Source organism: Plecotus auritus, assembly GCF_963455305.1.
Source record: "Plecotus auritus genome assembly, chromosome: 9".
NCBI lineage: Eukaryota > Metazoa > Chordata > Mammalia > Chiroptera > Vespertilionidae > Plecotus > Plecotus auritus.
In genome coordinates this window covers 123,815,293-123,835,333 of record NC_137783.1, presented here as the reverse complement: position 1 = coordinate 123,835,333, position 20,041 = coordinate 123,815,293, and the positions used below count along the sequence as shown (strand labels likewise).

Here is a 20,041-nt window from a genome sequence, read left to right as displayed (position 1 = left end):
ACAATTATTGCTGAATTGTACAGGATAAGTTTTTCTTTGGCAACTTTTTATACTATCAATTAACACAAATGGACAACTAGACAATTATAAAGGTTTGGGCTAACTTAGTATTTCAAAAATTTCAAAACTTCATTATAATTATTTAAGTGTAATTTCTTATAGATGCTAAATAGGAAAGTCTCCAAACATGCCTAATGTCAATATAATAGACAACAAGAAATTGCTAACTATCACTACTAAAAGCTTTACAGTTGTATGTACAAGTATATAATTCAACTCAAACACCAGTAAAAATATTACAATATTAATTCCAAGTCTCTATCAGACTTTCTGTGATAAAGCACAAAAGTTAATTGTAGAAACTAACATCTGGGTATCTGTCAATTTTTCTGGAAGGCTATTTCAAAGTGGCCTAAATTAGACAGAATATAATGTGAATTCTTATCACAATGCCACATAACATTAAAGTATATTGATAACTTAGTAATTTTAATTCTGTTCTATGGAATAAGCTTATTTTGGAGACTTGGCACAATATTACCAATAAATTTAACAAAAAGCTCAAGTCCCATATATAACTAAAAAGTCTTTTCTAAGCCCTAGCCGGCTTGGCTCAGTGGATAGAGCACCAGCCTGCAGACTGAATGGTCCCAGGTTCGATTCCGGCCAAGGGTACATGCCTGGGTTGCGGGCTCCATCCCCCAGTAGGGGGTGTGCAGAAGGCAGCTGATCAATGATTCTCTCTCATCAATGTTGTTTCTATCTCTCTCTCCTCCCTTCTTCTCTGAAATCAATAAAGAAATATATTTTTTAAAAGTCTTCTCTATATATTACAAAACCATCAACTTAAATTATAAATGGCTTCCATTAATTACTACCACTCAAAATTCACACAAAGTAAAGTGAAACGGGTGGCAGAAAGTGGTGGCACATTCACACTGCAGAGACAAATGATAGAATTTAGCCAGCAAAAATTCAAATAGGCATATATGCAAACATTTGAATGCCAACTTTCATGAGTAAGACACAGAAAATGATTCATTTGATAATTTTATGTACAGCTTGTATATAATTCAAAACAAGTAAAACTGAAAATTTACTATGTAAAAGCCACAATAAAGTCAAATAAAATACCAAATAATAGTCTTACAAACTGGTCTGGGAATTTCTGAGCCTCTGACTTTCAAGGTAAAACAGGCATTCTCCACTTTGGCCAGGCTCTGTTTCAAAGTATACAGCTTCTTAGAAACCTCGTAAGGTCCGGTATTGCCAATGAATGAAAACCCATCATAAACCTGACGTAAGAACTGGCTCACTTCAAAGGGGGTGTCAATGTCCCCATTGCCCACACTGTTAATACACATCCACATCAACTCACCAGTTAGATCAGCCACTCCCAGGAGGTAATCAACAGGGGTGATTTTCAGTCTCCAGGTACCAAACTCTTTATCGTGAGCATTGAGCATCGGAAGAGGGCTTCTGTCCTCCAGTCTCAGATGATGAGTTGTCCCTCCTCTTGTTTTGAGGTTAACTCTTCCAAATGACCTTGACCCATCTCCTCCCACCTCTTCCAGGACCTTGCTTCATAAGGGGTATGCCCTTGGGCAAGTTATTTCATCTCTCAAACCCGAGTTTCCTCATAGTCTGATTTTCTTTCCCATTGTCGTCTGTTGTAAATACCAGTTGTTTATTAATTTCACCCATAGTGATAAGTGATCGTGTTTTAATAAAGTGTTGAAAAGAGACGGCCTCCATATATTTCTGAAGTCCTGTCGTTAAGTCCTGTGGTAATGGCTCTGTGGAATTAATGCATCTCTTCGGAGAGCTCCTGGGCCACCTGCAGTATCTTTTGTCTGACACCATCTAATTTAATTTCTGACTCAGTCAATATTTCCTCCATATCAGGAGCACTTGTAATCCTATGGAGCAGAAAAATTATCCTTTACTTTCTACAGTTACATCCCGACTAAGTTTCACAAGTCTATCATATTTGTCATGTCTTGCATCAAGTTCCTGCTGAAATGATTTGAAGGCCACCATCACGGGTGACAATGCATTAACACCCTACCCTTCTCTCCTCTGGTTGTGGGGAAAATTGTCATGCTTCCTTTTCCTGAACCCTCCCAATCCTTCTTTGTTGCTCACGTCGTCACAGCGTACAGCGAGTCGCTTAGAGACAAAGGGTCTTGGACCTGGTGGAGCGCATGATGCGGCGGGGGAAGAGCGAGCCTGCCAGGGCCCTTTGACATGTCGCAGGAGCGGAGCTGGAAGTCGCTTCCGGCTTGTGCATTGCCTTCTTGAGTCCAGGTGATTTTGAGAATATTTTCATTAATGCTGGGGACAGTGGAACAAAGGAAGGACTCAGGGTAGTAGAAACAACAGGAGAGAGCTTAGGCAGTGCTCTGCTTTGGCTCTCTAGAAAGATTATAGGAAAGAAGTGAGCCAAGATGGGACTGCTTAGCTCACTGGAAAGTCAGAGAAAAGGGGCCTTGGATACAGGTTCTGGGGGTTAGCCTGGAAGGAGCTGCTGCTGCCTGCTGCTCCCCTGGTTGCAAGTCTCTGTGGGGACCCACAGTGTTTAGGAGAAAGAAAGGCCTCGAGACCATGACTCTGAAATGCTATTGTTTTGTAAACAATCCATTCTTTCAATATTGTCAAATTTGTCTTTTTGCCCAAAAAATTTACAAATATTACATATTGTTCTGATTTTACATTTAATATAATTAAAACTGAACCTATACAAATGACCTTAGCAACAATATTCCAACAAATATTCCAACAAATATTCCACTGAATTTTCACAACACATAGTCAATAAATGAATTAAAATATAATAAACTTATATAAGGTCTCTGTGTCTTTCTGATTATCAATTAAAATCCAATTATTTCTTTATAGTTTACAAAACAGTCCAATTATCTAAATAAGCCAAGAAAAATTAAGTACACATAAGACTAATAAAATTTCTTTCCAAAATTTAAAATTAACAGAACATTTTGGACCACATATTTATAAAAGGTTAAATCTTTAATTCAACATTTAAATAGAAAATTTTTAAAAATTCCCCCAAATAAAATCTGAACTTTAAAATAGGATGTATAAATCATCATTATTAAACAGTTTTTATAACCATAATAAATATTGATAAAATATAGATTAAGTAGCACTGGTTTCCTTCATGAAAAGAAAACCAATAATTTAAAAAAGGTGTTTTTCATGTTTAAATTCCAGAAGACATGTTTTTCAGAAGACATGACATAACTAATGGTTTCCCTCCAGACCTATTTTAGGCACAAGCTTACATATAAACATACATGTGTTCATTCAAAAAATATGATATTTCAATTAGAGTCTCTGTTAATTGGTACATAGACAGATACTTTGAAAGTCACAAGGGCTTATTATGTCCTTCATCTATGCTAATGGATGCTGGACTAACAGCTTCAGAGAAAGAAACACCTTCACTGAAAAGGGGCTCCTTTGTCCACCTTGGCTACAATATTTCAGCCTCCAGTATTTCAGCTTCCATTCTTAGGCCCTGAAACTGGATAGAGAGGTGCAGATAGAACTGTCCAGAAGTCACCAGAGCCATCACAAAAGAATGAAACAGTCCTTCTGGACATTAACTGGCTTCTAAAGGTTGTCCTTAAAGCAAAATTCTTAGCCTCTATTTTATCTTTTATAGAAATGTTTTGGAAATTAATGCTGTTTTAATAAAGCCACATCTAAATCTTAATTAGTAATACAACAGACTCTGTGTATGTATTTTCACTCTCTTCAATATTCATAGTATATTTCTTTGAGATTCAAGGTTGATCTTGGCCTAAACAAAACTAAATTTACAGAAATGTTAGTTTTTTAAAAACTAGTTAGACAAGCAGGCAGTCACTCCTCGAGTGCTTTCTGAGCACTGTGGAGAGTGCTTTTAACCCTGAAGGAAATTTGTGACGCATGAGGAGAGTCCCTGACTCTTGACTAATTCCCTTTGACAGAAACTCTGATGCATAGCCCTTGTCCAAGTCATTAGCTTTTTAATATCCTCCTTAAATAATAATAGTTCTAAAATACATTGTGTACCCCAGCAGATATTTTGTATCTCACAGTTGTTAACAAAGGGGAATTTTTATTTTTTTTTTTACTAGACCAGGACAAAAATTGAGCAATCTCTGAAGTAGCATCATTTATTGTTTCTTCCTTACTTTTGCCTGGATGATCTGAGTTTTAATTAAATTCTTTCTTTTCTCTATACTCTCCCATTTTCCTACTTCTGTATGACTTTTCCATTGTTGTATTTCTAATGCACCTCCCTAATCGCTGGAGAAAGCTTTGAGGGATATAGAAAGTTAGTTATAGCACCATTGTCAGCTGTCTTAAAGTTTCACAGCCACCAGCTTCATGGAGCTTATTACCAGGCCCTTCAAATGAATTCTCCCCTGCCCTCGCAATCCTGAATTATCCATCTGGGACCGCTGGCTCCTAACCGCTCACCTGCCTGCCTGCCGGATCACCCCAACCACTCTGCCTGCCTGCGTGATCTCCCCTAACCACTCTGCCTGCCTGCCTGATGCCCCTAACTGCCCTCCCCTGCCAGCCTGATTGCCCCTAACTGCCTCTGCCTCGGCCCTGCCACCATGGCTTTGTCCAGAAGGATGTCCAGAAGATGTTCGGTCTAATTAGCATATTACCCTTTTATTAGTATAGATAATTTGCTGGAAACTAAGAGGCATGTCTACATTAATATCCAACCATTATTTATTCATGCATAAAAGCATTTTAAGAAATTTCTCTAAGTTCTCCTCCAATTACCTTTTGATTTAACCACAGTCTACCATCTAAAAGAGTTTATCCTGGGAAAACCCATCTTTATCACAATTTCTGGGCATAGAAATGATAATAAATAAAAAGATATTCCAGACCATTTTTTAATGTTTCCTACAATTTTAACCATAAAGATAGGAATTCTTCTCCATCCCTAACAAACCGTAGCATTACTCTGTTGAGTGATTTTTGTGGGGATTTTTAAAGCTGAATATAAGCAGAACATTTCTAGAATGCTATACTTAATTTTGGGATCCATGATTTAAGAAAAAAAATCTGAAGTATATTTGGAGGAATATGCAATAATTAGTTAAAAACTTGTAAAATGAAAACTAGAAGTTTAAAAAGTATTAATGTTAAGAGAAACAATGTAAAATTATGAGGTGTTACAGTGGATTAGTTCACTTGAAAAATTTAAACATGCATTCTTGTACTACAGAGGTAGGAAAGGTAACACCATTATTTCCCAGCCTCCCTTGCAGCTAGGGTTCCAGGTATGATTGGTCCAACAATCAGATGCACTCACTTGAGACTTTCACTTGGAGCCAAGTTTGCCAACACAAAGCGTGGCAGCAGTGGTGTGATTCTGGAGCTGGCAACTGTTCATGTCTTTCTAATCCAGCAGGCAGCTTCCCAATGTGGCAGGCAGCTTCTTCATTATTCCAAAAGCAGCAGCTTCTTTGGCAGCCCTCTCTTGTGATGTAGTTCCTAGAAGCTCAGCTTAGGTTCTGTTTCTTCAGCCCTCTCAAAATTTCTGTGAGCTATCTATCTCCCATAATCAATCCCATTCAGTTTAATAGCTAAAGAAGATTCTATGACCTACAACCATAAATCTTGACCTATACAGAATCTGATAGCTAGAAGTAAGGTGCAACAAGTAAAAGATCTTAAATATGAAGTGGGCTGAGTTGAAGAGGTAGTGCTTTAGGCCATGAGGCCTCATGCCAACTGAAGTAAGGGTTTCAAAGAAAGTGTGGTAGAACTTCGGAATGCTAGCATGTGGGGCTGCCTCTGCCTCTTTTGGCAAAATCCTACAAGACAAATACCACTCGGGCTAAGGTTTATAAGTCTGCAGAGATGGAAAGGTATATATCACTTTGCTGAGGGAATTGTTCTCTGTCTACAAAAAAAAAAAAAAAATTGACAAAAGTCCCAAATCTGGAGCCTTGAAGAATTGAAAAAGTCAACTACTACCACACTCCATAAGTAAAGGTTCTGAGAAAGCTGTTAAAATTTCCTTAACCTTTTTCAAGAATCTTCCCTTAAGAATTTTCTGCCAAGTAATGAGAGCCATCCTGAGGAAAAAGGTCAGATAAACACTGTTGTCATCCCATCCAAGCCATTCATTTAAGGGGAAAGAAAGAACACAGAAACCAGCAAGTAAAGATGGGTTCTTTGATAAAAACTATGCCTGGACAAGACCTTTCTGGTCACTCATGACAATAACTGAAGAAAACAGACCAGAAACTTACTAAGTTTTTAGGAAATTGTTTTGTCAAAAAAAAAAAAAACTAAATAAATTAAAACCCTAAACCTGGCCTGCAATAGCCTGTAACTATCTAAACAATCCCAGAGCCCCCAAACCCAAAATAATAGGAAACAAAGTGCTAAGACTATCCAACCTCCAAGAAGGGCATCCTTTCTGATGTGTACCTAAAAAGTAATGGACAATAAAGACTTCCTAGAGGGCAACACCAAGGGCCCCTGAGGACATTAGACAAGGTAGTTACTCCCAGAAAGGTGAATCAGCAGTTGCCTGATGGGAAAACCAAAGAATATATTTATGGACAGAGCAGAGAGACCTTGCTATGGATCAGTGACTGCTATGTTTCCCATTTTCCCCTTTTTCAAAAAGATTGATTTTATGCAGTTATCCTGTACCTATCCCACCTTTATGCATATGGTACCCATGGGGCAGACACCTTGATTTTTAGTTTCTGGATGGCCAGAGATATCATGGTCTTTGAGCTATATGCAATAATGGGTGGGGTTTTGATGGGTTCCTTTTGAGGTGGGTGTTTCCTATGTTTTAGAAGAGTGTACATAGATATTTAGGTAGCCAACAAGGCTGTCTGGATTAAAATTAAAAGTTGCTTACCAGCCCGGCCGGCGTGACTCAGTAGTTGAGCATCGACCTATGAACCAGGAGGTCACTGTTCAATTCCCAGTCAGGGCACATGCCCGGGTTGCAGGCTCAATCCCCAGTGGGGGACATGCAGGAGGCAGTCAATCAATGATTCTCTTTCATCTTTTATTGATGTTTCTATCTCTCTACCTCTCCCTTCTTCTCTGAAATCAATAAATATATATATATTTTAAAAGTTGCCTAACAAACATTACCTCTTCCCACCTTCCTTAATTAAAGTATCCTAATATTTATTTATTTATTTATTTATTTATTTATTTATTTATTTGTTTATTTATTTATTTATTTTGGTTAATCCTCACCCAAGGATATTTTTCCATTGATGTTTAGGGAGAGTGGGAAAGAGAGGGAAAGACAGATGGAAACATCGATGTGAAAGAAACACATCGATTGGTTGCCTCTTGCAGGAGCCCTGACCAGGGCCCGGGCCAGGGAGGAGACTGCAACTGAGGTACATGCCCTTGACTGGAATCGAACCCGGGACCCTTTGGTCCACAGGCTGACACTCTATCCACTGAGCCAAACCGGCTAGGACAAGTATCCTAACTTTTAGCTGGTCACATTGCCACAAAGATGTCTCAGTTTCCCTAGCAGCTAGATGGCCATGTAACTCAGTTTGGGCCAATGGGATGTAAGTTCAAATGTTGGGTGGTTCTCCAGGAAAATTGCTTCAAGGAAGCTGAGAAAGTTCCTCAAGTGGAGAAAGATCCTTTTCTTGTCCTTCCTAGCTGCCTCCAAAAGCAATCTTGGATAGTAAGGATGAAGCAGCTTGAGAATAAAAGCAATATACTGAGGATAGTAGAGCAGAAAGATAGGAACCTGGACCCCACCTGCCTACAGATTTATATAAAAGGGAACAACTCCTACTTAGTTTAAACCACTGTTATCTTTGGTTTTTGGTTATATGTAGCAAATCTGATCTTAAATGATAGAGTATAAAGCAAAAGTATGAATGAAAAATGACCTCAAGTAGTATCAAAAAACTATTCAGTAGAAGAATTTCTAGCAGTTAAGGGTGCTGAAAGTAGGAAGAAGTTACCAAGAAACAGGGAATACCAGTACATGGTCTTCTCAGGAGAATTGTGAGTATCAAAGAGACTTTTATTGAGTGAGGGGATGATAAGCACCCATAAAAGAATATCGATCTTCATGAGTGAGAGCAATGTATTTAAAAAGTAACAAACAGAGCTTTCTCACTTCGTGTTTACTGAGAGTTTCATCAAATTATGGCCTAAGGCTACTTGATTAAATCACTAAAGGAGAACAAAGAAAAAAGAGGGGAGGTATGAAAGTGAGAGCAGATATTGAGGTTTTCTTCCTAATTCTGGTAGGCTTTAATCTTTAAATATCTGTGTAAAAAAAAAAAAGGTGTTCTTATTTAAAAAGTATCTTTCTTTATTCCATTTATGTTTTAAAATATTTGAGTAGAGAAAAAGGAAGGGAAGTAAAAAGATGACACAGATGTTGATTTTACAGTTTTCTTCCAAGTTCTGGTGGACTTCAGACTTCAAATGACTGTTCAAAGAGAAAAATATATACTCTCATTTTAAAGGAATCTCCTTTTATACATAATATTTATTTTTAAATACGCTTAGACAATCATTGATTACAATTTAAAACATATGTTTGGCACAGATGAAATTCAGGATCTCAGAAACACACACAGGGGATCATTTATTATACTTCGAAAAGATACTATGTCAGATGCCAAAAACCTAAGTGAAATCTGGCTGTTTGACCTCTTGTCCTCACATGTTGGGCAATGAGGCAGCATGCTGGCTTTTTTGGGTGTGTGTTTGTATAAAGAATAAGGGCCTGCGACATAAATCTTCCATATAAGATGGATCAGACAAGCCAAGGTATGCGCATCAACACTGCGCAACCTTTAGTCCAGCACAGCTTAGAAAACTGAAAGATACATTTGCCGTACCCACACTGGGTTACCATAGCAGAACTTACTTCAGCTGCTCTACTTGGTGGATCAGTAAAGACTTGGTTCAAGAACCAGCACAGCAGCCCTAGCCGATTTGGCTCAGCAGATAGAGCATTGGACTGAGGACTGAAGGGTCCCAGGTTCAACTCTGGTCCAAGGGCACATGCCCAGATTGCGGGCTCATCTCCAGTGCGAGGCGAGCAGGAGGCAGCCTATCAATGATTCTCTCCCATCATTGATGTTTCTATCTCTCCCTCTCCCTTCCTCTCTGAAATCAATAAAATATATTTTTTAAAAAAAGAACTAGCACAGCAAAAAGGAAGAAGCAGTAGCTACAAACTTGCCAAGTCTGGCATTAGAAGCCCCGAACCAAGTAATTTCAGCGAAGGAGGCAGAAACCCCCTTACCCATTAGTTCACAAACACCATGAGTACTAGCTTTGTGAATGCCTATGACCAGGAACCACCTAAGACTTCTGGTATCCAGCACTCTGGAGGGGCTGGTGTCTCTGTTTTTCTGGCGGCGGTACAAGGGGTGGGACCTCCTAGTCCACAATCTTGCTGACATCATGTTCTTAAATGTTTAAAAAGACCAGTTATTTATCTTTTTCTATAAGAAGAAATCCCTCTACCTTTTATCATGGCCTGCAAGTTCCATCCTCTTAGTCTCCTGAGTCAAGGACAGTCATCGGTGCCTCTGGAGGAAGCAGAAGCCAACTAGTTTTCCTTGGTCCTAGCCTGTCCCAAGATAGCACCATGAAAGCTCTCCAACTAAAGTCAATACAATGGCCCTAGCCAGTTTGGCTCAGTGGATAGAGCATTGGCCTGTGGACTGAAGGGTTCCAGGTTTGATTCCAGTCAAGGGCACATGCCTGGGTTGTAGGCTTGATCCCCAGTGGGGGGCGTGCAAGAGGCAGCCGATCAGTGATTCTCTCTCATCATTGATGTTTCTATCTCTCTCTCTCCCTTTTTCTTCCTCTCTGAAATCAATAAAAAAATTTAAAAAATAATAATAATAATAATAAAGTCAATACGATGTAAAATTCCTGTCCCAAAAGGACCATCTTTATTTCTTACACACACACACACACACACACACCACAAACATTTAAGAGCATGATGTCAGCAAGACTGGTGGACTAGGAGGTCCCAGCACTTGTACCGCCACCAGAAAAACAATGGTTATGTAACTGCCGCTTACTGATGAAAATAGCTCTCTAAGAGAGCTCTGGAGTACACACAGGAGCTACAGCAGCCCAGTGGAACACAGAAATCAAAGATGGCCACATAGGAAAGCACAGGCAGCATTTGACCTTTGTCAACCTATCCCCCAATCCCGCAGAGCTTACTGCCAAAAGGGATGCCCTCAGCTGTGACCTCTCCCTTTGGAGGAAAAGGAGAAGACCCCAGCAGCTTTCATCACCGGGGACCCAAGCAGCCCTCATGGCTGTCAGGGACACTTAAGTTTTTTGGGTGTTTTTTTTTTATATATTTTTATTGATTCCAGAGAGGAAGGGGAAGGGAGAGAGAGATGAAAAACATCAACGATGAGAGAGAATCATTGATTGGCTGCCTCCTGCACACCCTGCCCCTGAGATGAGCCCGCAACCCATAGAATCCGGGACCCTTCAGTCCGCAGGTCAAAGCTGTATCCACTGAGCCAAACCCAACACCTAACGGTTGCCACTAAGGACTCCCTCAGTCTTTGCCTATGCTAATCTCATCTGATGGAGCTGCCCAGAATCCATGCTACTGAGTCCCCCAAAAAAGGAGCCAATGCTGGGACCCCAACCACAGTGGCCCTGGCCCAGCATATGAACACCCATACCCTCGATGGTTAGATGTAAATAAAATGGACAATGATGGGGATTGAACAAAGGTTTTAACAGTACTACCCAAGGTGGTGCACGCCAAAAGAACCCCCTATTGACTCCCCAGGATTAAAGGGCCCCAGACAAGTCTGCTTTATTTATCCTGGTTTGGAACATTTTGAAGGCAAGATTCAAAGATTATAATGAGAAATCTGACTTGCCATTGCTTTGAGCAATGGTTAAAGAGATGAATCAAGATGAAGGCTGACATAGCCCATGGACACGGGCAATAGGGTTGTGAAGACCTTGAGGGGTGGGTAGGGGCTGGGAGGAAGAGGGGACGGGGAGAAATGGGAGATATCTGTAATACTATCAACAATAAAAAAAAATTTTTTTTAAAAAAAGATGAGAGCTGACAAAAGTACCAGGGTCCCTTGACTCAACCACTCTTTACACCAGAGTGGGTAAAATGGTCAGGAGGTAGAGAAGAGAAATTTCTGGACTCATTGACATGGGAGCTCCACAAACTGTGGTACCAAAATCCACTGGTGAAGCAATGGTGTGAACTACAATTAGATTGAGAGAACATAAACGTTGTTCTCCCAAGGAAAGGATTGATGGGATTATGAGCCTTGGAATGTTTAGACAGGCTTATGCAAATAGCTTGTCTTCTTTACCTGAATGTTTTATGGGAATGGATACTCTGGCTGGGCAATGCTTACTACCAAATGTTGTAAAACCAAAACTGTGTCAGAATGGAGGCTATAGGTAAGAAAAAAATTAAAATTAAAAACATGTTCTCTGATAATATCAATAAATTATTAGAAAGAACAATAATGTTGTGAAATAAATCACTTCACCATAAATATGCCTATCAAATTATATAGCTTTTGAAATATACAGATGCATAAAAACTTTATAGACCTTCTGTAATGTAAGGTGCTGTAGTTCCACAAATATATAGGAAATAGCAAAGATATTAATAATTTGACATTATACTTGCAATAAATGTGGATTTCAATTTATTTCCTTAAACAAATAAGCAAACAAAATTACATACGTGGCTCGAACTTCGATTCTCCACCAGGCCCTGATGGAGAAATTTCTTGTTGTAATTTTTTTTGTTCCATCTGCTGTATGACCTGGGGAATGAAAAGTAATGTTTTAAAAGGAATTAGTACTTGATTTTCTCTGATATGTGTGACCTTTAACAAATCACAACTAACTGAAAATTACTTTCCAAAATGAAATAGTCAAATTCTAAAATTTAAACTAATGCCCTAACCGGTTTGGCTCAGTGGATAGAGCATCGGCCTGCGGACTGAAGGGTCCCAGGTTCGATTCCGGTCAAGGGCATGTACCTTGGTTGCGGGCACATCCCCAGTAGGGAGTGTGCAAGAGGCAGCTGAATCGATGTTTCTCTCTCATCGATGTTTCTAACTCTCTATACCTCTCCTTTCCTCTCTGTAAAAAATCAATAAAATATATTTAAAATTTAGACTAATATTCAACAAAGCAGTTTTAAAAATACCAACATTTAAAATACTGTAGCTAATAGTACATTGAAATATTACTACAATGCAGGCTTTAGCAAAGTGCTTAAAATCCTTTTTAATGCCACGATCCTTTCACAAAATACCACCTGATGATATTCCAGCTTCTGAGCCTCGAGTTGGTCATGCTGACGCTGTAGTTCTTCTTTTTGTTTCTGAAGTTCATCTGCTTTCTTCTTAAGTTCATTTTCTTGTAAGGAGATCATATTTTCATATTCTTTCAGTTCTTCCTCTGTGAAAAACTGTTGCTGATCTAATGTCTAAATAAAAAAAAAAATGAAGAAAGAATAATCTTAGAAATGCAATCGTAAGGTCTGATTCAGCTATAAAATTGTATGATTAGCAAATAGAATATAGTATTATACCTTTGGGGTAAAAAAAGAAAGGGAATTAAGAAAATACATATTTATGTACTCTGAATAAAAGGAATACTTAAAGACTAATGAGATTGTTTATCTACAGAATGAGGGAGAAACTGGGTGGAAAGGGAATGAAGACAAGGAAATCATACTCCTCTGAATACACATTTTCTGAAACATTCAATGTTTTACATACTCAAAAAACAACAACAACCAAATAACTAAAATCCACAAAGACAGAAATATTTTTATTTTAACTGAATAAAATAACTGACAGAAGGGAGAAGGGAAAAAAAGAACTAACCCAAGAAACTTCTGAACACAGTATCTGGACTACATGCACTCAGGTTAGAAACAACCCAAAAATCTAAACAAATCTTAGTCTTGTTTTGCAGAGGCATGGGTTAGCAATTCTAAAATGCTTTGAATATGCTAGGACTGAGCAAATACATGGAAAATTATTGTGGAAAATGGGAGCCAGGTTTTGTATGAAATACAGAAAAAGAAAAAGATAAAATGTATTGGAATTGAAGGTGCTGTATTAAAATTTAAGAGGATAGTGTGAATTCATGAGTTGTAATATATATTGACAGTGAAATATGCAAAATGAATATACATGTGTGTAGTGTGTCTATGTATGTGTGTATATGTATATATTCATAATAGAAATAAATAAAAATGTATTTAATTTTTTTTTAATTCCCAGCTCTATTATCTGACCAGAACTTGCTTTAAAAGCAAGGATAATTCAGTAGCAAGTAGTCAATTCAGTGCCCAGCTCCTGGTCTGTACTATCAATCTCCAATGAAAAACAAACAAATAACAGAAAAATGGCTGATTTCAGAGGTGGGACAGAGAAGGAACAAGATGAACCTTGAACATCTTATGCTAAAAAATAAGAAAGTCCTCAAAGAATGATGGGAGCATACCAACGACCACAAAAACCTGTTTGAGGAAACTCCCACTAGCCAAGTATGGAAATAATAGGAAGGATGCAGGTATACTGAATAAAACAGGAATCCATGAGTCTAGAGTGAACAGATAGAGAAGAGGAAAAGGGTAGCTTTTCCTTGCAATACAAAGGCAAAAAATAAATGTAGAAGGAATGATGATTAGAAAATCACCATTTGCCAACAGTCAGGTAACAAATGATGCTGACCAGAATCATGAGAGGATGAAACTTGTAGAGAAGTCTCAAAGTACATCCTTAAAAATATATTAAAAACAAACAAACAGATCACTCATTTTTTATTAGTGGAAATGTAAATTACTGCAATTCTTTCAATATTCTTTACAAAAGTATATCAATAGTTTTAAAAATATTCTCTTGACCTTGATAATGGTACACTGAGAATCTACTTTATAAAATAGCCCTAAACACATGAAAAGCTTTATATAAAAATGTGTTGATAGCAGCACTTTTTAAAATAACAATAAAAGGCCCTGACTGGTTTGGCTCAGTGGATAGAGCGTCATCCTGTGGACTGAAGGGTCCCAGGTTCAATTCCGGTCAAGGGCATGTACCTTGGTTGCGGGCACATCCCCAGTAGGGGATGTGCAGGAGGCAGCTGATCAGTGTTTCTCTCTCATCGATGTTTCTAACTCTCTTTCCCTCTCCCTTCCTCTCTGTAAAAAATCAATAAAATATATTTTTTTAAAAACTAAAATAAAATAAAATAACAATAAAAGACTGAAGATAATCTGAATGTCTAATCCTTCGAAAATAATTAAGCACCCATAGGTATGAAAATAATGCTTACAAATTGTATTTGGAAAGACTTATGATGTAGAATGATGTTGTTTTTTAAAAGCTGACTTAAGATTCTGGCACTATCATTGGTTTTACAAGATATGTTTTAGATTATAAAAGGTAAAATTGTAACTTTACAGTGAAAACACCTGGTAGACTTCATCTTAACCAAATAATCAAAGTTAATATTGCCAGTTAAGGGAATAATCAGGACCATATGCCTCCTGATACAAAGTCCTTAGTTAGCATCACTTCAGCTATATTCCTGTCAAAAGTAGGAATCATAAGGGAACAGCCCCTCAAACTGATGGATGGTCTACAAAATAGCTGGTCTATACTCTTTTGAAATATCAATGCCAGGAGACAAAATGACTCAGGAACTATTTCAGATTAACAGAGACTAGAAAGATATTACAACTAAATTCAATGCATTATCTTGGGTTTTATTTTGCTATAAAAGACAATATTGGGAAAATTGATAAAAATCTCAATCAAGTCTACCTGATTAGAGAGGTAGGGAACCTTTCTTCTGCCAAAGGCCATTTGGATATTTAAAACATCATTCTCAGGCCATACAAAATTACCAACTTAACAATTAGCCTGCTATCTTTGGTCAGACATTTAATAGCTCACCACTAATGCCTTGGCAGGGCCAGACCACATGATCTCTGGGCCGTATACAGCCTGCAGGCCAGACGTTCCCCACCCCTGGATTAGAGTATTGTGGGTGGAGGGGGGGAGGTTGATAATTTTACTTGATTATATAAGATAAATCCTTTTTTGCAAGAAATACACATTTGAGTATGTAAGGTTAAAGCAGTATCATGTGCAACTTACTCTCAAAAATAATTATATGTTATATATAGATACACATATACACAGATTTAAAATAGAGGGAAAAAGAGAGGGAGAGAAGTAAATGTAAAATAGGAAATCTTGGCAAAGGGAATTCAGGAATTCTTAGTCTATTCTTGCACTTTTTTGTAAATCTGAAACTGTCAAAATGAAAAAAGTACATAATTATCTATTGATCTGGTTCACCAGAAACATTAAAGGGATTGCATGTTCAAATAATTTTAGAATTTTTCTTCACTAAAGTCCAGAAATATTTCAAATGTTAGACAAAACTTATAACAAAAAGCAGCCGGCCCCACCTGTATGGCTCAGGGGTTGAGCCTCGACCCATGAACCAGGAGGTCCCGGGTTCAATTCCTGGTCAGGGCACATGCCCCAGTTGAGGGCTCAATCCCCAGTAGGGGGCGTGCAGGAGGCAGCGAATCGATGTTTCTCATCATTGATGTTTCTCTCTATCCCTCTCCCTTCCTCTCTAAAAATCAATAAAACTTTTTTTTTTTTTAAAGCAACTGATTTTTTTAATCTCAAACTAAGATGACCAACTGTCCCAATTTGCCTGGGACTGTCCTGGTTTTAGCACTAAAAAGTTCCATATCCTGGAAAAAAAAAATTCCAAATCCTGAGAACACATCCTGGGAACCTCTTCAGCCCCAGGTAAGCCAGCACAGTTGGTCACCCTATCTCAAACGATTTTCTGGACAATTAAAAATCAAATGAAAATGGTAACCTTTTTCTTATCTGTTCTTAAAGAAAAAGATGCCAAAACCAGTTTGGCTCAGTGGATAGAGCATCAGCCTGCGGACTGAAAGGTCCCAGGTTCGATTCTGGTCAAGGGCACGTAACTTGGTTGCGGGCACATCCCCAGTAGGAGGTGTGCAAGAGGCAGCTGATCGATGTTTCTCTCTCATCGATGTTTCTAACTCTCTATCCCTCTTCCTTCTTCTCTGTAAAAAATCAATAGAATATATTTTAAAAAAAAAAAGAAAGAAAAAGACAATGTTCTTTCTTCAACCTAGTTTGGTTGGTGCTTCTCAACCACTCTTGTAAGATTGTATGCACTCAATTATACACAGGCAGCTTGGATATAAATTGGAACACCTTTCTGGAGCAATTTGAAAGATATATTTAGAAACTAAAAAAAAATGTTCATAAACTTTGAGAATAGTTCTATGCCTAGGAATTAATCTCAGGGAAATCACAGATGCCACAAATGTATGAACAAATGGATAGTTATAATAGTGTTATTTATTACAGAAAAAAAAAGTGGGATGCATCCAGAATGTCTAAATCTGGAGAAACGGTTATATAAATGATGCTAGAACCACCAAACTGCATGCTAAGGAGTCATTTTTTAAATCATGTATTTGAGCAATAACATTGGAAAATGTTCAAGAAATATTGATAAATTTTAAAAAAACAGAATTTCACAAACTCACAGTCATCTATACAGTGTAAAGGTGTTTTAAATATATGTATATATAGCTATGAATTTATGTGTAAATGGGATCATACAATATACACTCTATGCTATAGATGCATATACTAAATACATAAACTATTTCAAAATTGGCATAACACAATACATAATTTTAGTGTCTACCTCTAGGTGGTAGAATTATAGTTAACTTCTAATTTATCCTTTAAATGTATTTATATTTCTAATTTTCAAGAATGATCATTATTTTATACTTTTAAAAGACTTCTAATTATAATATGCAATGTGATTACAAACAAGAGATCAATTACCATAAGCTTTCTAAGAAATCAAGTTCATTATTTAAAAGTGACATTTTATGAGAAAAGCCAAAATGGTAAGACTATACATGCAAACATAATGGGGAATAAAAGTTAAATGCAGAATAGACTGATGTGGAATTTTTTTTTACAGAGAGGAAGGGAGAGGGATAGAGAGTTAGAAGCATCGATGAGAGAGAAACATCGATTCAGCTGCCTCTTGCACACCCCCCACTGGGGATGTGCCCGCAACCAAGGTACATGCCCTTGACCGGAATCGAACCTGGGACCCTTCAGTCCGCAGGCCGACGCTCTATCCACTGAGCCAAACCAGTTAGGGCCGATGTGGAATTTCTTGAATCATACATCCGATTTCAAATAGGTTCTATTACCTCCCAGCTATCAGGCTCCAAGAATTCCTTTTTTTCTGTAGCTTTCAAAAACTCTTCTAGAGTCACCAATCGGTCTTTGTTAGAATCAACCTGATTAAAGGAAAATGTAGTAAAATCAAATAACTCTTTAAATGCTACTACATAAACATACAGCAGTTAGAGCTAGCCTAACATCCATAAACACTGAGAGGAAAAAAACAAAACAGAACACTAAACATTATATCAAAATCAGAAAATAAATATTTTTCTCTTCTATATTATTCAACCTTGGAAATGCAGTGAAATATCTATATCCCTGATACCGCCAAAATCACCAAGTTTAAGTTGCTGATCTAACTGGTTAGGCTCACCACACTATGTATAATCCCTCTTGAAGCCAAGTATTTAGGCAAGAAAAATAAGAGAATTGTTTAGCCAAGAGTAAAGGAGTTTAAGTTAAAATGCTCTCAACAGTTATTCTTAAAAACAAACAACCTAGTAAATCAAAACGAAAATTTAAAACCTCCAAATCTTCCAATGGCTCTTGTAAACGATGGCAAATTCAGTCACAAAAACAATAACCAAAGGAATTTATTGGATACCTGGGATGCCAGCAGTCAACAGAAATCCCAGGTCATCAATATCAGGTGAAAATCATCACTGAAGCAAAACAATGGGCTTTCGTTACCCTGCGTATGAAGTCTCTTAGAGTTTTCAGCTTAGTAATGTGAACAAGAAATAAATATGTGTTGTTACCAACCACTTGGGTATTGGGTTTTTGGATTTTCTTAGCAAAAACTAAAATAGCCATCTAAAATAACAAATATTGGACTACATTATTTTTTATTTCCAAAAAGATGTTTTATAGTTGATATGCAGCAGCATCTTAATCTTTCAAAATATTTTAAAGGAGTTACAAAATAATTTTATTCACAGTAAGAGAATCTACTGAATATTCTGGATCCAAAATGCAAAGTCCAATTAAATACCTATTCTGTGTATTTGTCTTCCATTTTGTGGTAAGATTTATTGCAACAACTTGAATAATCCATAGAAGTACTGTAACATAGCTTAAACTTTTAAAACATACCTCATTCATTACATGTTCCCTCATTCTAAGCCTTTCTTCTTCCATTTCTACCATATCATCCTCTTCATTTTTGGGGTCATATACTTTCTCCAACTAAAAAGAAAAATTTTAAACCAACATAAAAGAAAGAAAGATAATAAAAGGAAAAAAAGAGAGAGCAAAATAACCAAATACTTAATGAATTCATTTACCTCTTTAGTAAATAGGGCTTCTAATTCTTGTTCATCAAGGAAGCCATCATTATTGACATCTAAAGTTCCCAATGCAAAAAATTGATTTTAATGCCTTAGAAAATAAATAATTGAAATACAACTATTTACAAATGGTTTGCAAAAGCAGTACTGACATGAAGTACCAATATGCTACAAAAAAATTTCTTCTTTTTTATGAAGCCTCAGATGTGTCCAACTGATAAAAATTCATTTATTTGTAAGTCACCATAGTTTTTAGGGAAATATATCAATTTTTTTCCAAAAATATAAAGCAATATGCTGTGAGTAAAAGTAAATTTTAATATGATCGCATAAAACTTGTTAGATATAATCTATCTAGTCACAGAAATACCTTCATTTTACAGAGAATCTTGTAATAAGTCATATAGTGATTTACCAGTAAAAGCAGATATAAAGACACAGCTACTGGCTTAAAATATTTTATATTGCATATCAGCAATAAAGACTATTATATTACACTAAAGAAACACTCTAAACATTTACTCGCAATAGGACTCAATAGTAGACCTTGGCAGAAATATTAAGAGTAAAGCAACTATAATTTTTCAAACAGCACATATAAATATTAATATTTGTATCAAATATGTTACCGTGCAATTTGAAAAATGTCTTGGGGTCAAAGTCATTAGGATCCAATCCATCAGCCTCTTCCCATACCTCTTTTAGTTGATCTTTGCTTCCCTGTGAATCAATTAAAAAAAACACATTCAGATAGTGAGCACATGGTACAATATACAGATTTTTTAACATAGAAACCCACACCTGAAACTTATATGTTCATGTTGACCAATGTCACCCCAATAAACTTTTTTTAAAAACATTCAAAACAAAATCTAATCTATGTGTATATATACAAAATAAAATGTAAATATGAGGAACTTTGCAGAATTAAGAATTAATATCTAAGTACCAATAACTTATGATAAAAATCTACTATCTGGTTCAAGGAAGTATTTTCATCTAATTATGGTTTCATAAAGTCATAATCCTTACTGGATGATTAACTTTGGGATGATTTTCATGCTTTTTCTTCATTTCTTCAAATTTAGATTCTTCTTCTTTTCTCTTTTCTTCATCCAGTGTTTTTAAATATTCTCTCCTTTCATGTTCCTTCATCATTTCATACTTTTTAAATTCTTCATGTCTAGTCTTATCATAGTTTTCCAGATCACTTGTAGCCTATAATGTAATATTTAAATAAAAAGATGTTTGAAAAATATAAATAAAGCCATTCTTGCATATAGCATATTTTCCAATAGAAGATAGTATAAAAGGGCCAAAAAAAAATACAGAACTCCTCTTTCTAAATTCTACCATTTTATTTCAGTCCATTTTTTTTTTACCAGAAATGCAGGCATTCAAAGAAACTGAAAGTTTAGTAAGTTCCTC

General features: G+C 36.8%; 1 protein-coding gene and 1 pseudogene across 5 annotated transcripts in view; both read right to left on the bottom strand.

The window, feature by feature from the left end:
- Window positions 1-1,121: 1,121 nt before the first annotated feature.
- Window positions 1,122-2,136, bottom strand: LOC308233709 (translin-associated protein X-like; annotated as a pseudogene). Its single transcript has 2 exons — window positions 1,628-2,136; window positions 1,122-1,479 (listed from the first exon to the last, which is right to left on the bottom strand). The product of its transcript is annotated as a translin-associated protein X-like (transcript).
- Window positions 2,137-7,253: 5,117 nt separating this feature from the next.
- Window positions 7,254-20,041, bottom strand: part of NUCB2 (nucleobindin 2) — a gene marked incomplete at its 3' end in the record, with an annotated part of 39,077 nt that continues 26,289 nt past the window's right edge. For 2 of the 4 annotated variants that reach the window (XM_080640786.1, XM_080640788.1), the window contains exons 7-14: window positions 19,646-19,831; window positions 19,243-19,333; window positions 18,611-18,669; window positions 18,420-18,512; window positions 17,351-17,440; window positions 12,350-12,520; window positions 11,768-11,849; window positions 7,254-8,479 (exon numbers count right to left, since the gene is read on the bottom strand). In XM_080640786.1, the coding sequence (XP_080496912.1) occupies window positions 8,472-8,479; window positions 11,768-11,849; window positions 12,350-12,520; window positions 17,351-17,440; window positions 18,420-18,512; window positions 18,611-18,669; window positions 19,243-19,333; window positions 19,646-19,831 (780 nt within the window). Of the gene's footprint in view, window positions 8,480-9,537; window positions 9,594-11,759; window positions 11,850-12,349; window positions 12,521-17,350; window positions 17,441-18,419; window positions 18,513-18,610; window positions 18,670-19,242; window positions 19,334-19,645; window positions 19,832-20,041 lie in introns of those variants that run through there. The other 2 variants (XM_080640785.1, XM_080640787.1) reach the window with 2 other exon arrangements.